The 18,129-nt window shown below is 43.4% G+C and overlaps 1 protein-coding gene across 1 annotated transcript; it reads left to right on the plus strand.

Annotated features, from left to right (window-relative positions):
• The first annotated feature begins 1,172 nt into the window (after window positions 1-1,172).
• Window positions 1,173-17,326, plus strand: erfl3 (Ets2 repressor factor like 3). The gene is made up of 5 exons (XM_026184791.1): window positions 1,173-1,194; window positions 1,545-1,779; window positions 12,601-12,716; window positions 12,883-14,030; window positions 16,257-17,326. The coding sequence occupies exons 1-5, from the start codon at window positions 1,173-1,175 to the stop codon at window positions 16,923-16,925; spliced, it is 2,190 nt and encodes a 729-aa protein (XP_026040576.1). The 3' UTR covers window positions 16,926-17,326.
• Window positions 17,327-18,129: the final 803 nt, after the last annotated feature.

Consider the following 18,129-nt stretch of genomic DNA (forward strand, 5'->3'; position numbering starts at 1 on the left):
GCCACTCTGGTGAAATTGTGACCTAATCACAGCAGAGGAATGTGTTTTATGCCAAAGCTTCAGACGGTACAGATTAAGACAATTAAAGTTACAGGGGGCATGCTGGGGTTGAGCAGGTCGAGGCATGCATGCACCGATTACTAATAAGAGCCAGTCAGGTAGTCAGTCATGTAGCAAGAAAATATGGATCAGAGTGCTGAAGAGGTTTAGGTTGCTTCTCTTCTCACATCCTTGCTTTTTATTTTCATCGCGCATGCATTAGTTCAGGGGTTGGCTGCAAAACATATGTGAGCCTTATAATGACTGTGACACAATGATGAACGTACATTAGACTATCAAGATTACTAATAGCCAATGGGTTTCACTTAAAGTGAAAAAGTTTAAAGGGAAAACTTCTGTTTGCACATTTAGGCAATATTAAGCTATTAATTCGGCTAAACTTAGCCTACTTTGATAACAAAAAATAAAGCTTTATTTTGAGTCTAGATGCAGATCAAACAAACCTGTAAGCCAGCAGCATTAAAACCTAGCCTGAAGCCGTACTGATAAATTCTCTATTTTCCTCAACAATTGGATTTGATAACTAGCCACAAACTAGCAGTTTATCTTCATCTGGTGCAAATGAAGTTGTGACTCACTTATGCAAACTTGTCATAGTCACAGGTAGCCACTAAAAATGGTGTCTTGTGAGGTTCTGGAGATATAGATCCATGACCTGTGTTAATACCTCTACTGTTATCAAAATTAGGTGCGCTTTGTGTCATCAGTACAGTCATCTAAACAGTTAAAGTGAATAAAATGTAACTGGTGTAAACGAATCTTATAGAAACATCTTAGACCTTTGTTAAAATTTCTTCTGGTGTGGTTAGAAAACATCTTTGAGATTTCAGAAATTTCCATTAGGTTGGTGTGAGGTGTTGATTATTAGAATAAGTCGCAAATGTAAAAATGTGTGTTTGTGCTTCATCTCGTCTGTTTTACTCTTTTCTTCTCTTGCTGGTGTTTCTGACTTTTCTGTCCACTTACGTATTTTTCACAGGTCTAATTTTTACTTCTCACAGGGTCTAACTGCCCAATAAAAGAGAAAGTATTTTTAGAAAAAAGCCCTGCAGTTTATCTTATTTTTTTCTTGCTGGAAATACAGGGAGGACTTGGAGAGTAGTGACGACAGTATGAATGAGAGCAGTGCACTCTGTACTAAGCTGCACTGTTGTATGTGATCTATACTTGGCCAGACACCTGTAATCTTCTTTTCCCTGTTAGCGCAGTCACCTGAAACTGCTCCTGACTCATAACTGTAATCATATCTTAGTCTTTTCTTTTGCCTTCCTTTAAACTAGTTTTCTATAGCGTGTATTTCCCTACAGAGACAAAAGGCGAGTCATCCGGGTGCACTTCAGTTCATCCAAAAAGATGTCTTTTTACTAGAATTTATGAATACGACCCGCGCTCTCTACATCACCATTCACTGTTCTTGGCAAGGCTCGAATGACCCCCCTCCACCCAACACTAATATCCCCACTCTCTTTATCTCTGTATTACAGGGTTCGCCTTCCCAGAATGGGCTTACAAGCCCGAGTCAAGCCCTGGTTCCAGACAGATCCAGCTGTGGCACTTCATCCTGGAGCTGCTCAGGAAAGAGGAGTATCATGATGTCATCGCCTGGCAGGGGGACTATGGCGAGTTTGTCATCAAGGATCCAGATGAAGTGGCTCGACTCTGGGGGGCCAGGAAGTGCAAACCCCAAATGAACTACGATAAACTGAGCAGGGCTCTGAGGTATGATGACTGAGAAATATACTGTTACCGTAAACAGTTATTTTCACATAAAGTTGCTAAAACAAAAGGACTGTCAAAACAAGAACCGTACAAATTATCTTTAGTATTCATTGACATATATTAACTAATTTTAGAAAGGCAGAATCTTTTCCTTCTTGCATCTGCAGTGGTGTGTCTGAGGCTTAAAGCACTGAGGGCTACACCTAGGCCCGTGCCAAACAGCTGTTCCAGCTTTGACAAACACAGTGTGCAGTGGAGAGCGCTACAGTAACCCCTCAGCAGCACTGGGTTTAACAACTTTGCTCCAGCCTATCATTCATTCGGGACACAGCCAGCCTGCTTGTAGGGTTAACTTTTCATTCTTGTCAGTTTATAATTTTCTCAATTTAATGTTTTGCTTTTAGTAATTTTAATATATTGAAAGAAAAGAAAAAACTAAAAAAGGAGAGGCATGAACTTGTCCAGGTTGCTCCAAGCAAAGAAGGAGAATTTCTGGCCACAGCTTGAACAGCATTTTTCTTAAAGTCTGGTTTATATTTTTATTTTAGTAAACTAAAATGCTTTTGGTTTTTATTTAGTGTGATGTAATGACCTCACAGCGGACACATTAGAATCCTCAGGGGAAATTTGGCATGTGCAGACTTTGTTTTTTTGAGGGTGTATTTGGTGACCTCATTGGCTTTAAATGCCACTGACCTGAGCAAATTTAACTATGAAGGAGTTTCCTGTGGTTGTTGATTATTAATTTCAGTTAACACCAGTGATCCTTTAATGTCAAGTACTGACTTTATCATCTGATTTGTACCTGTGGATTACTTCCAGTGTGGCTTTTTGTGAAGATTTGGGGTGTATTTGAAATTGCCCGTCGAATGATTGGTTGAGTTTATTATGAATAAACTTACTTATTATTTTTGAATTGTGTTTCCTACGTCTTAGGTTAATCAAGTTGGGCTTGTCGGTAAAGGAAATGGCATTAAGACCAAATAACCCTATAAAACAAATCAAATCTGAGCCACAGAGCAGCTGCTTTTCATTGTGTTTATTTGGCTTTTATAAATAGACTTTAGTTTACAGTATTGATGGATAGATGAAAAACCAATAGAAGTTACATGTTAACAACAACTTTCAGCATATTCAGAGCTGAATATTACAGGGATCACATACCCCAAGGGGCTCTTCTCAGCTGCTCGCTGTAAGCACTGTATCTCATTCACTGTGTCTTGTTGTGTACTGCCAAACAGAGCCAAGATTAAGCTAAGCACTTTAAAGAAAGCCACATAGGCCATTAAAGGAGGGAAATGCTTTGAATTGCTTAATTTAGGGCTGGGAAGGCTTATGCACGCTCATTTACACTGCTGAGATTAAGATAACTTCTACAGATGGTATCCTCTGGGGACAGAGGGAATTAACATGGACTTCTTATGTGCGCATACAAACATTCAGACTTGCAATCTGGATTTAGAAATCCTGAATTAGAGAGAAAAAAAGAACGTGGACGGGGATATTTCTGGTCAGGCTCTGTATTTATAGCACGTCCATCCTCTGCTGCTGTAACAGATTTGAAGCTCAAGCTCCACTAAGTGCTTATATATAGTGGGTCTTAGTGCCCTCTGATGGACCAGACTTAGAGCCTGATTATCAACAAGGTCCCCACACAGGAGTTCACTCCTGTTTGGGAAAGTTCACTCCTGTGTCCTCATCCAGCTTCCAGCAGCCAGGTCGTCTCCCTCTAAAGTGAGCTGGCTTATAGCGATAAGGACAGTCAACAAAACAACACGCACACAAACAAACATGCACCTTTGCGTTGTCACCTGATTTGACACCGGAGCTCCTTCAGTGCCCGAAATGAAGCCTCTCAAGACACATTAATAGTAATGTGGCAACAGGATTAGTGGCACTGAAGACTGATGAAGTTATAAAACAGGCATGTGTGCATGGTAACAGTCCCCATATGGAGTAAACTGTTGGAAAACAGGCCACCTCGCGTCCTTCATGTGGAGAAAACCTGGAGTCTGCTAATAATGGAGACCACAGTCGACATGTGGCAGTTAGCCTACACACACATGCACACACATTTAAAAGGCGGGCTTGTTTTGAAGTGTTCGTTTTATCACTTTGGACTGTGTAATTATTATTTTTACCTCAGTGATCTTGTTCTTTCCTGTCTGCCGTGCACATGGTGGAAATTCCCTTAATCAGGACCAATGTATTGTGTGCGGACTTGAGCATATGTGTGTTGGCTTTCCGTTGATGGGACGCAGCCTCGGCCCATGCGTCATCCTGGCCTCCCGCTCCCACGACCACTGTGAAATTCCCACTCCTGTTGAGAGGATTACACTCACACTGCGCGAGTGTGTGTTTATGTGCGTGGAAATGTGCGTGTAGACGTTAAAGAGGTTAGACTGTCCTGTTTTTTAATTTGATAATGAATCCGTTCTTTTGCACCGAATCAAACCAAAAGAGAAAAACAAATTCAGGCTGTCGCTCTTTTTTTAGATCTTCAGTCTCAACCGTTAAGATCAGTGCTGCCTGACATTTCAGGTGGAGTTAATGAATGAAAGAACGGGCGCAATCTATAATCCTCAGCTCCAATTTAATCATGAGAAATAAGTCAATAGGCTGGAGAAATAAAGATTTCCACTGATGAAAAGACCATGACTTAAACCTTCCTCCTAGTCCTTGCACCACTCTTTGCTGTCATGAAGTAACTTAGGGCAAATGAAGCCTTTTGCCAATCATTCATTGCAGAGTTTTTGTTTAATGAGTGCAATCACGCTAAGAGGTCCCAGCTCCTTGAAACCTCCAGGTCCCCTGCCTGCCAGTCAGCAGCCAGCATTAATGGTCAGAGGTCAGCGGTATTGCCATGCACAGCTGGTAAAGATTACCAACACGGCGCATGTGTGCATTCAGATGCACAAATGCACCATTGTGCAGACTCTCGGCCAAGCATGGATGCTGGAACACATGTTTTAAGCGCTTGCTTCATTGCCAACATTTATTTAATTGTGATGGGACACCACAGCTGAAAGGCTGCCACTGCAGAAGTGTGCATAAATAGAACAACAATTGTTTTATTGTAGGCTTAAAATTACATGAGAACATGCACTTAACATGGGGACCGAACTAGAAAACACGACTTCACATTTGTTATGAAGATTTATTTATAAATGTGTGGAAGTAAGCACTAACTGAGAGGGAGGGAACCAGTGGTTGGCGGATAGAGATTACTGATCTGTGGTTGACGCAATCTTAACTCAGTTGAGGTGGAAGTCCTAGGAATGGCCGAGCTAGGTGTAATTGTCGGAGCAGGGAGGATAATTAATCCAGAGTGGAGTAGTTAAGTGAGGTGGCGACTATGGAGAACACAGTTGGAGCAGGAGTGGTTCAGAGGCGGGGGCCAGGCATGCCAAAAACAGGAGCAGAGGAGAGCAGACAAAGTTAGAAAATTGTTCAAGTAGCAAAAACAAGTGCTGGAACAAAACAGTCGCTGAAACTGAAAGCTAGCAGTGCGGTGGAGTTGCAGCAGTCCGACTCCCTGAAACCACTCCTGTAATCAGACAAACGCACACAGTAGCGAGATAAAACACTTCTAACTAGAAGGATGAGGAAGCTGAGGCAGTGAGTCTGACACACAATACGCTGTTTTTGATTACTTTGGGGGCAATTAATCATATTTTATTTACAATGACAATTTTAACTACCATCAATTATTGAAACCAGACAACTGCTCTAAAGTGATTACTGTCCCACATGCAGCTTTGCAATAATGGTCTAAATTTGCCTTTCCTTTTGGCCTTCCATAAACGTCAATGTCCACATTTATTTAGTGTAATCAACTGATTAAAGTTCAAGGAAATCCACTTAGTATAAAAAGCAACATTCTTCTTTTTAAAAGTATAATAAAGCAACTATTTATGATTCTTATTTTTCAGTAATCCAGCAGAACTAGGCCAAGCTGCCACCATGTTTGTGTTTCTTGGCCTATCTTTTCCTGAAATACAGTAGTAATTAAAAAAAAAAAACAGCAGTAAAACAGGTTATGATTGGCGCTCACGAAGTGTAACCTGATGACCACATGTAAACAGCTGGCTGCAGGAAATATTGCTGCCTATGCACACCCTGTTACTCACTCAGCTGGCTGGGCCTGTTTGTAGGTCAGAAGGTCTTTAACTGTTGCACTGCTTTGTGTGGAAACTCCCAGGGCCAGAGAGAAAGTGCAGAGGGAGCACCCAGCGACAGTACCACTGTATCACTTAGTGTTCAACATATGTGCATTGTCATTCCATTGTCTCAATCTGCAGCATGTATGTGTTTAGCATACATGAGCACTGTGTGTATGCCTTTGTCCCCACTGAATGAGGCCTCTGTTTTCTATGAGGGTGGAAAGCACGCACACACCAGAGTGTGCTCGAATACATATATTGTACCGGCCGAGCATGTGACCGGCCTGATCGGACCCTGACACGATCTTCCTCTTCACACACCGACACACACCATGTATATTGATTGATTGATTGATTGATTGATTGAATCTTTATTTTGAACATGTTGAAAAAGTATAAAAAAAATAGAATTAAAAGAGACAAATGAACAAAGCAAACAAAAGGAAAACGAGCAACCACAACTCCAAATAACGTCCATGTTCAAAAAGGAGCAGGAAGAAGCATAAGCTTATTTAATCCCACCCCTTTTCCACTATCTAGTATCAATAGACTACAGAAATACCTCCTTGCAATTACATTATATGTTATGTGTAATTTTTTTTTTTAATATATACACATATATGTTTCTATCTATCCATACATACGTATATACACACATACGCACATGTACACATTTTCAATAACCCCATTAACACCTCAAGGATACACAACCTACAATTATATATATATATATATATATATATATATATATATATATATATATATATATATATATATATATATATATATATATATATATATATATTAAAATCACCACAGATAAACATAACTTTTTGATTTGTTTTAGAGAATATTTCCTCTATGAAGTCATTAAATACTTGAATACTAGAGCCAGGTGTTCTATATATACAGCTAATTATTACATTTTTTTCTTTTTCCTTATAAATTTCAATTGTTATACATTCTAGTAAATTATCAATTACAGTTGTCATACTTTCTACCACCTTGTAGTTTAGGTTTTTATCCACATACACAGCTACTCCCCCTCCACTCTTGTTCCTTCTATTTACAAAATTCACTTCATATCCCTCCAGTCCAAAGTCCATTCCTTTCTCCGCATTGATCCATGTTTCAGAAATGGCAATAATTCCAAATGGATTTGCCAACTCATTTAGATATTCCTTTATATTGTTGAAGTTGGCATACAGACTTCTGCCATGTATATGCTCATCGCACCACCACCCAACCAACGCAAACGCATTTAATTTCCTTTTTTTGAGTCAGTAAACACTTGTCAAATGTAGCTCCCACACAAAGGACTTTTTATCTCTGTAATTTGTACACACCTGAGTGTGAGCAGCTGGTGTGTGTGTATGTGTGCATATGTGTAGAGGAAGATCTAGCTGGGATGTGTGTGTGTGTGTTTGCGTGTAACAGCCAACGCTGACGAAAGAGGCAGAAAATAAACATGGGACGCATGGGGAGCATTGTAATCCCAACTTCCTGTCACAGTCAGCTCCTATTTACAGCCCAACAATGGCAAGGCACAGCCTGTGCAGACACACGTGCACGTGAGCGGGTGATTCATTTCATTTTTAGTGCTGACATTTGTGTGTGCATATGGAGAGATAGTGGAAAAGATTTTATACAGATATCATAATAATAATTTATGGAAAAAGTGGGAATAGTGGACAGGTCTTTAGCCCAACCTCAGTGTTTGAACTAAACGTGCAATACTTTATATTTAATCACAGATTACTGCCTTAACCTTTTAAGGCAATTCAACTTTTTGCATTTGCAATACGATGCATGTGGGTATTTGTACTCATCCAATACACGTGTTAATGAGTTTTTATGTAAGACAAATAAGATATCTTCTGAGTTTGGAGATGGTGGTGGTATCAATATACACCCAATCTCGAACTGGGGCTTCCGACTACATCTGGAATGCACTATTAGGCTAATTAGTGATTCTAACTTAACTGTAGGTGTGACTGATTGTCTCAGTCTATGATGCGACCTGGGCAGGGTGTGCCTGCTTCTTACCCAGTGACAGCTGGAATAGGCTCCAGCCTTGCTGCAAACCTGAATTTAAGCATTAAGGAAAATCAGTGCTTGGATAAATGATACAAAGAAAGTTCCACCCCTAACCTCTGGTCATGAGATTTTGTGAATGTCCAAAAGAATAAGCTCCTAAATACAAGAGGTCCCAACGAGATTCCTCCATAGGTTAGATATTTGGGTGCTTCTTTCTGGAGGTTTTCCAGGCAAACCAAACTGGGAAGAGACCCAGGACCCTTTAGAGAGATTCTACATCTCATCTGACCTGTGAACACCTCAGGTCCCCCCAAAAGGACCTGGAAAGGGTTGCTTTGTAAAAACATGGTTTCAAGTACGGGTTTCTGAAATTTCTCTGTCCGTTCATTGGTATTTAGTTGCTGCACTCCGGTGTGTGTTTCCATGCTTTGATCATAATGTTTTGGACCCCAGCACGTCTGTGTAATCGCAGCCATAATCCCTGGCCTAGAATCACTCGCAGTAACAAGTGAGTTGATAGAAAGCCTCCCCCTCTGTTTCCCCGAAGGCTTTGCCTAAATCCATGCTCGCACTGATTGTTCAATCTACTCTTTTGGTAGAACAGGGAATGGGATAAAGCTGTATCTCCTGGATGATACATGCTGGAGTGGGGGCACACATCCACCCCTGCGTTTGAGTATGTCTGAATGAGATGGCACAGGATACAATAGAAATGTGTGTGTGCATGCATGCATTTGTGCGTGTAAGGCAAGTGCGGTGGGCAGCTAAACACAGGCACTCAAAGAATCTCTTTCTTCTCTTTTGAAGTGAGTTCAAATGCTCTTCAAAGACTGTCTGCCTGTATGACGGCGCAGGGGGGTGGGCTTGGAGAAAGACCGGGTGACCATGTGCTCTAAACGCAGCTTCATTCAGAGCACATGGAAAGTTGTTCTATTTCCAACCCTGCATTTCAGCTTTATGTACCCTTGTAACATCAGAGACTTGAGAGGGAAAGTCAAACGATCCCCCATTTTAAATGTGTAGGAGGCAAAGATGGTAGTAAAAGTATAATTTCCAGGAAGAAAAAGACCTTTTGAATCCTTATGTAGAGGCAAACTTCTCGAGGATTTGACTGTTATGCCGAGTTTATTATGAGTATAATAAAGAACGTGGACAAAACAAAAATGTTCTCTAAGTCAGGATGTATTAATAAGAAGTCCAAAAATAATTTTAAAGAAATAAATGTGACATTTGATAGAGCTGCATCAAAACCACAGCTTGTGAGCTCAGGTGTAACAATGTTTGTGACATTTTTTATATTTAGGTCTAAGTCACATCGTAGCACAATGAATGAAGTCATACCTTTTTGTTAGTAGCACAAACACAGTGAAGAATAAAACCTTAGATTTCACATTTCAGCATCTTAAATGACTCAAAAAACTCATGACTGTGAAGTCCTCCTCCCTCTGGTGGTGTAATCACTTCTGCAGATGATGAATCTTGGATCGCAGCTCCTCCTGCGGCCTCGGCCACGTTTAACAGACCTGCAACAGTTAACAGCCCAGAACTCGTGCACTTAATTTCTAACTTTAACATCCACTCAATGGTTACGTTTAGGTACCAAAACTTAGTTGGTTAAAGTTAGAGTTATTTGGTTGGTTATACAGCCAATCTATGACATTTTTAGGCAAATTGGAGACGGTCGAGCAGAAGACCCATGATTATTTATGATGAAATGACCCAACTAGACTAAAGGCGTTCTCATCTGAAAGGCACTGTCAGTCATAAAAGCTGATGGTGAGTCCCAGGTATTTAAACTCTAATGAGGTTGTCACTTTGTAGGTGGTCCTGAGCGTCATTGACCCACCCTGCCATCATGTGAGTCATTAAGGTCACATGATTGTGACCTCAGTGACTGTGAGCCAGGGTTGAATTGCCTGGGAAGAGATTTTGAGACTGATCGTTGGTGTCCCATGCCACCACCTCTGTTCAGTAACAGTTTTGCCTAGATGTTTCTTACATACCTAGGTGAACATACAGCAGATAGCCTTCTTTGATAAACTGTCAAAAATATGCTTCAATAAGCCGAGGCTGCTGGGGGCTTCCCATGCTGATGAATGTTCTTCTTAACTCATCTCTTTTCACTGTGTTGATACACCACTCTGCATTTAATCATTAGTTATTATTAATCTCTGGCTCTTTTCCACATTGTGTCTTTTGTGCTGTCTTCCTCCCCTCACCCCATACTGAACATAGTTTATCTGACATTAGGAGGGGGAACCAAACACTTCACTTATTGTCATACTTATACGACCCTGGTCCTTTCCTTTTGTTTCTATTTGTTGCCATCCTCTCATAGATATCAGCATGATCCACCAGTCCTTCCCCAAAACCGCAGTGGCCTCCCTCACCTATCGTTCATCTGTCGTCTTCACTATCAATAAACGTTTTGTCATTCACATTCGAGGTTTTATGTCCTTGCTGCTGAGTGTATTTTAGATGCATGCGACTTTGTTTGTTTTCTCTGTATTTATATTGGACCCTATGTGGGCCGCAGCACATCGCATTGACTTTTTCTATCATCAGCTAATTCAATCACAAGCCTGTTGTGGTTTTAATTCTGCTTCACTTCCTGCCCGCCTGTCTCTGTCCGTCCGTCCCCCTCCTTCCCCCTCCTTCCCGGCCCTTGTGAGTGTCTCCCCTAGAGCAGAAATTACATGCTGCTTTGTGCCTGGCGTAAACAATGTTTTCAACAGTGCTGGCTTGTCTTGTCTCTTTTCTCCCTCTCCCTCTCCCTCTCTCTCCTCTCTCCCACTGCCTCAGGGGATGAGTGGAGAGGGCAGGATAAAGAGGGGGGAGGCGGATTGATGAGAGAAAGAGGGAGACAGGGGGTATCGGTAGGATAAAGGGAGAAGGAGGAGGGGAGAACAAGTGAAAAAGAGCAATAGTCTGTTCCCAGAGTAAAAAACGGTCCAACAAGTCTGAGTAATAAGCATAATAAGAGGGGGTGAAGGGCAACAGACACCGGCACACAGCGCCGTCTCGATAACTACCATTCAGTGTAATGATAGTCACTGGGCTCTGATTAACTCAACATTACCTACATACCCTGAAGCCCCTATCTTTGCCAGCACTCATCACTTATCATGTGCCATGGTGGAGGAAGAGAAAGCGGCTAGTCTAGCACTATAAAAGCAGGTAGGCATGCAGACAGGAGAAAAGGGCAGTGTGGTTAAACCCTGTGTTTAATCACCAGGGATAGTGGTGAGAAGGACAGGTGGTAGTTTTGGTGATCTGGCTTGTTTTCTTCGCCCCTCCCACCCTGACGGATCAACACATCAGGGTTTTTTTTTCCTTTCTCCTCCTCTTTCTTTCGCTCGGTTTCCCTCGGTGTGTGAGGGTTGTCAGCCAGGGATCTAGAGGTTACATAAAGTGAGTGTGGATCCGAGGAAGAAAGCAGAGAGATGTTACATAAAGAGCTGTAGCTGGACAAAGGTTAATAAAAATCGAGCCTTGCACTGTAGGCAGGAGCCATGGGAGAGAGAAAAAGCATGAAAAAAACTGAGAGAATGGCCATTACATAAACAGATAAAGATGGGCTGAATTATTGGTGGCTTTGCTTTGCTGTTATATAAAGAGACAGGTCCACCAGCAAAAATGAAAGATGAGAATGAGTTGTGTATGTGTATGTGTGTGTGTGTGTGAGAGAGAGACCACTCATCTGACCGCATCTGAACTTAAAAGATGCTTTTTTCATAATACCTGACCTTTTTTTGGTTGCTAGCAAAGACGGTTGAAGCAGCAGGATTATCTCAGCGGCAGAAACTGAAACGTAGCTGGACAGATGTTGACATTGTTTCCGAGTACAATAAAAGTCCAGACACACCAGCTCTCACCAAGCATTTTGGTGAAAGCTGTTTCTTCTATTTAGACGTGATAACAACTCGCAAAAAGTAACTTTATTCACTAGGGGTGGGGAGAAAATCCATCCATCTGGAGATCTGTTTTTTAGAGCGTAAGGTCAGGAGTTCAAGTTGCCCTCAGTGTAAACATGCTTCTTCTTGGTGCTCTTACTTTTCTCTTGACTAAGAACGTTTTGTTTGCTTCCTTTTTGTTCTAGTCTTTTTTCTTCTCTTTTCTTCAAATTTGTCATAAGAGGCAATAGATACTCCATTTTTAAAAACTTTACATTTTTGGCAATTATGTCATGGTTCGGGCTTTAAAGGGTTAAACACAAATGCTGCCCTGCATGCACACCTGTTAAATGCAGATTCAGAACAGCCCAGCGCTGCTTACGCTGGCTGCTGATCTTTTAATTATTTTCTTATCCTGACGCACAACTTCACAGTGCTGTTCCTCAGCTCAGTGTATCCTCATCCTTTTTGCTTCCCATCCCATCCTCCTCCTTTCTGTGTCTGCTTTGTGCAAATGTCATGCAACACTCTCTAATATCTGTCATGATGAGGGGGGGGGGCGCATGAAAGACTCGCTTATTAAAGTGTGTGCTTGACTGTGCAAGCTCATCTGACATGGCCTTAAAGATCAGAAGCACAAAATAGTGTTTTAAACACGAGGAGCTTATTTTGGAATGAAATGTTTTGTATGCTGTGTTTGATTTTAGTTTTCTCCTTCTGTTTTACAGATATTACTACAACAAGAGGATCCTTCATAAGACCAAAGGGAAAAGGTTCACCTACAAGTTTAACTTCAACAAACTGGTTTTGGTCAACTACCCCTTCATTGATATGAGCTCCACTGGTAAGCCTCATCTGTGTGTGCGTGTGTAAATATCTCCTAATCCCACAATAGGATGGCATGACTACATGGGATTATACAAGAGAGCACTGCAATTCATTTCTCTGTACTCTGCCCGTCTTTTCTACTCTTTTTCTTATCTTCTCTCTCTTGCCTTTTACATCTACAGGAAGTAGCGTTCCTCAGAGTGCCCCTCCTGTGCCCACCGGTGCAGGGACCCACTTCCGCTTCCCTCCTTCCACCCCATCTGAAGTCCTCTCCCCTAACGAGGACCTGCGCAGCCCCGGTGGCATGTTCAGCTCCGTGGCCCGACGAATGGCCCGTGGCTCTGTCAGCGACTGCAGCGACGGCACTTCAGCCAATTCTGAGATCGAGGAGGGTAACACGGGAGCAGGAGAGGAGAGGGGGGAGAGAGTTGTGAGTGGAGGAGGGCCAGGTGGTGGTGGAGGAGGCTACCGGAGCATCATCCACCCCCGTTTGGCTTCTCATGAAGCCCTGTTCCGCATGTACGGAGGGCCGGGTAACCCTGCAGGGCATCCAGGCTCCCGTGGCCCGGCAGCACACCGCATCCACCCAGAGCCCCTGTCCCCCTTCCCTGCTTCCCCCCTGCCAGGTCCAGGAGGAGCAAGCCTTCTAGCTCCACCTTTGTCTCCTGCACTCTCCATGACCCCCACATCTCACCTCCCCTACACTCCCTCGCCCACCCTATCACCCATGTTAGGCTCTCACTTCTCCTTTAACCCAGAGGACATGAAGCGCTACCTGCAGGCCCACACCCAGTCGGTGTACAACTATGGCCTCAGCCCCAGAGCTTTCCTCCAGTACCCCAACATCGTCATCCCCCAGCCCCACCGGCCCGACAAGGCCGGTCTGACTGCAGAGAGAGGAGCGGCCGAGAGGGCGGAGAGAGCCTCGACTGTGGGGGGAGGCGAGAGGGGAGGAGACCGGCACCACCATCCACCTCTGGGTCACCCAACCCACCACCACCCGCATCCTCACTCTGCTCACCCTCACCCACATTCCCACCCCATGCATCATTCACTTCACCTTGGTGAGGAGCCGCCGCACATGTCCCCCTTCAAGTTCAAGCTGCAGCCGCCTCCACTGGGCAGGAAGCAGAGGGAGGGGCAGAGCCAGAGTAAAGCCAGGCAGAGCTCACTGTCGTCGGGTTCAGGATCCGGGTCCATGTCCTCCACCTCTGGCCTGGGCTCCTCGCTGTCATTCGGCAGTGACTTGAGCTCTGCCAGTGGCTCCGGGCTCATCTCCGCCTCCTCGTCAACACAATCTCTAAACAGCGCAGGACTTCCCAAGATAAAGGTACCCAGACCCAAACATCGCTCACATTCCCACAGTTCCCAGTGATTTAGACTTTGTTTGTGGCTACGTGTGTTTCAGAGAGAGCATGGGCTGGTATTTTGTTTCTGATTGAGATAACTTTATTAAACCCAAACACAAGCATTTCGTTTGCAGCTTACCCACACGACTCACAGTCCTTACACACTAATCACAGTTGCTTTTTAAGGAACAGAATGATAAATAATGAGGTTAAAGTAGAGCTGGGCGATAGAACGATAACGATATGTATCGCGATATAACTTTTACTCGATAGAGAAATTAAGCTATCGTGATAGACTTCGCCGCTCTTGTCCTCTTAAAATAAAAATTTTTTTTAAAAAAAGGTCAGCCAATCCAAACTAAGTAGCGCAGAGCCGAACCAATCACAGCCGCAGCGTCACGTCGCGTGACTTGTTACGTACAGCACAAGTGCCAAGCCGCACGTGTGTTTGTTTGGGAAGCAGGCAGTGGGTAATGGAGCCAGCCCGTAATGGAGGAAATGAGTGTGCCGACTAGAAAAATCAACCGAGCGTGACCGAAGAGAAAACAGATGATGGTTCCAATGCCGGAGAGATTGTCGAACGGAAGAGCCATAGAAGTTCCGTAGTGTGAAGGTATTTCGGCTATTTCAAGTCTGACAAAAAACAGAGTAGCGTGCACTGTAAATTGCACGCTACTCGGCACGAAAGCAAGTCTGGAAATACAATAAACTGGTGCATGCGTCACACTGCGCCACGTTATTGTTTCGGTGAAATGAATTTCTACAATACTGTTACTGTTAATTCTACTCTGCAGTGTTTAAATGCTTACATATACACAGTTACTGTCCGTCCACACATACGACTCGGTTCTGCTTCTATGCCCCAGCTTTGTTTACTTTTTCCCACCGAGGCTTCTAGACTTCTGATTGGCCAACATTTCTGCACGGTTAGGAATCTAGCGCCACCTGCTGCTTTGGCATGTTCATAGCAGCGTTTTCCTTCATTTCTGCCTTTATGTGTGGACGGGATTATTTTTTAAAACGAAAACAGAAAATCTCCGTTTTCAAAAACACCCGTGTACGTGTGGACGTAGCCTCAGTCTCTGACTGGAAGCGCTAATTCGTCATTCGGCTTTTGTCAGACTAAAGTAACTGTTAAAACTGTTTGAAAAGCTCAGCTATACAACAAGGAGAGATTGAGAATTTCCTTTTAGTTCTCAGTTTATTTGATATTGACAAAAGTTAGTCAGTTTTGTCTGTTCTTCTGTAAAACAAACTAAGATTTATTTTTAGAATTAATATTTTGTTTCTAAGTGGAACTGACAATTGAGTCTGTTTCGTTTGTTCTATTTTGAAACTTAAACGCTTTAGCGGCTGCCTTTTGTGTAGTTTGCAATATTTGCCTTTATTTATCTGAAAAAGTCTCATGTTCCTTAAGTACATCTACCCTGTTTATTATGGGAAATAAATATTTAAATAAAAACAAGCTGCTGATTATTTCACATTTTACTTGTGAGCAACGGCACATTTAAATCTTACAAATATAGTTATTTGGCTTATATCGTGATAGATATCGTTATCGCCTGAAATGAAAAAAACATATCGTGATATGAAAAAATCTCATATCGCCCAGCTCTAGGTTAAAGGAAAGAAAAATAAATAGATTACAAGGATGTGTCCAAAAATGAACAGTCATCGAAAAATGAATATAAATGACCCCGTCAGAGTTAAAGTCATCTAATAGCCTGAGGGAATTCAGGATTTTAAGTACCTGAGAGAAACTTCCTGAACTCAAACTCCTCTGTCTTGTATCTGGCGATGGTAGTCCTTGTTATGCTTTGCTTGGTGAGCTCAGCATACCTATTTCTGCAGCTTCTGGTTAGAGTGTCCCTCGAGTACGCAGATCACCAGAGCAGGATTGCTGCTGCTGGCTTTACAGTTCAGGGCGAAGTCTCAGTCAGTCTGCATGACTGTAGTTGTGTCAGTCTGGCCAGTTGCAGCTCACAAACTAAACGTGCATGTAATCAAGCTCTATGAAGGATATAAAAAACAATAAATATGAAAGTGAGTCACTCTATATACTCTGTCAGCTCTCCCAACTAAAGTCAGGTTGGGATTTAAGCATTAGTAAATTTATGTATTTATTTGTGATTTATATATTTAATTACCAACAGCAATCCTTTTTTAAGTTACATTTTTGATCAACTTCCTTGTCCCTCTGTTTGAAGGTTGAGCCCATCTCTGACATAGACTCCGAGGAAGAGGTGGAGGTGACTGACATTAGCGATGAAGACCCAGATGAAAGAGATGAAGAGTTTGAGCTCTTCGCCCCTCGCCACCCGAGAGCATCCGACCACCACCACCTTCCTAATGGCTCAGCCCGGGCCCAGCAACAACCCCACACCGACGAGGACTTAGAAGAAGATGTGTTCAAAGCCCCCGCTCCTCCTCCACCCGGCCTGATGCCTTTCTTCACCTCGCAGCACACGCACTCCGGCGTACATCGCATGCTGCCCGTCATCAAGAGCGAACCCGCCGAGCCCGGGGAGAGCAGCACACCCCCATCTCAGCCACCCGCGGCGGGGGCTCCCCAGACGAAGTGCATTCCTCTCAAGCTGCGCTTCAAGAGGCGCTGGAGCGAGGACCAGCGCATGGAGGCCTCGCAGGAGGAGTCAGATGATAAAAAAGTACGACCGGAGGAAGAGAGGGAGCGAGAGAGGCAAAGTAACGGACAGATGGAGATGGAGGAGGATGGGACGGGCAGCGGAGGCGGGGACAGTCCTCCTATGCTGGCGTATGAAGGCTCTTTAGCAGCACCCCTGGCCTTGCACAGGAGGGTGACTGCCGAGCTGCACCGCGCCACTGCACAGCTGTCTCTGGAGAATAAAGACTGCTGATGAGAGCCTCAGTCCAAACACTACTGCTCCAGCAGGGCAGGAGGTGGTGCAGGAGTATGTAAATGGTTCCTCTGTAATTCCCTCTCCTCACACTGACAAACTAGAATCAAGAAACCTCCACTGACCCGAGAGCACACGTCAACATACACATGAAAGTAACGCCCCAAAGACAGCCCGACACCTTCTCATCTCAGGGTGCCAAATATGGCCATTTTGTCAGCCGCTGGTGTCACAGACGGATGCGCGTGAGGTCTCTTTTGGTGTCCGTGATGCAATGTTTATGTTTATTCTTAGTCATTGTATAACACCAAGACAGTGTAAACCAGGGGTAGGGGAACGCCAGGCCTCAAGGGTCGGTGTCCTGCAGGTTTTAGATGTGTCCTTGATCCAACACAGCTGACTTAAATGGCTAAATTACCTCCTCAACATGTCTTGAAGTTCTCCAGCCGCCTGGTAATGAACTAATCATTTGACTCAGGTGTGTTGACCCAGGGTGATATCTAAAACCTGTAGGACACTGACCCAAGAGGCCTGGAGTTCTCTACCCCTGGTGTAAACAGTGCATACAGAGTTCCTGGTAGTGACTGAACGGGTTTAGACAGCCTGCGTCTCAGAAAAAGATGCACTGCCCTCCAAAAACAAGAAAAATAAAAACCAAATCATTCACATTTGCAACCCTCAAAAATATCTTTGAACACCATTTGTTTGAAAACTAAAAGCAGAAAACAAATTTTTTTATTCGTGTCAGCATTATTCCAACAACAGCGACGCATCTTTACTGCTGCAGTGAGAATAGAAATACCGCTTAAATCGTGTTTGCTCTCTTGCTTTGAAAATCACCTTTGTACACAGTCTTGAAATGACTTTGAGTTTGGTTTTTTTTGGTTTTTTCTGCCGGCGAAAGCGAGCCTGGTGGTGGGGGAAAGTACAAGATACTCTGCGTGCTGACCCGTTTGGTTGCTCTGTGTTTCATTTTTACTCGCGGTTGAGGTTTAGGCACCAAGAGTACTTGCAGAAAAGGGTTAGGCACCAATACCAAACGACACTTCACGCATATCTCTGCAATGCAAGCAGCTTTAATTGTGGGGAGACAGAGAAAAAAAGGCCACTATTTGACGCCCTGGACTGCCCAACTCTTGCCTCTTTTTGTGTCAGACCTAAAGCCAGACCATTTATCTGGATCAGGGCTCTTCTGGGACGCAGC

Source organism: Astatotilapia calliptera, chromosome 11 (genome assembly GCF_900246225.1).
Source record: "Astatotilapia calliptera chromosome 11, fAstCal1.2, whole genome shotgun sequence".
NCBI lineage: Eukaryota > Metazoa > Chordata > Actinopteri > Cichliformes > Cichlidae > Astatotilapia > Astatotilapia calliptera.

Coding starts and splice junctions, on each gene's coding strand:
- erfl3 (XM_026184791.1), top strand. CDS start 1,173: ATGAATGAGAGCAGTGCACTCT. Junction 1,195..1,544: donor GAATGAGAGCAGTGCACTCT/GTACTAAGCTGC, acceptor TCTGTATTACAG/GGTTCGCCTTCCCAGAATGG. Junction 12,717..12,882: donor CATTGATATGAGCTCCACTG/GTAAGCCTCATC, acceptor TTACATCTACAG/GAAGTAGCGTTCCTCAGAGT.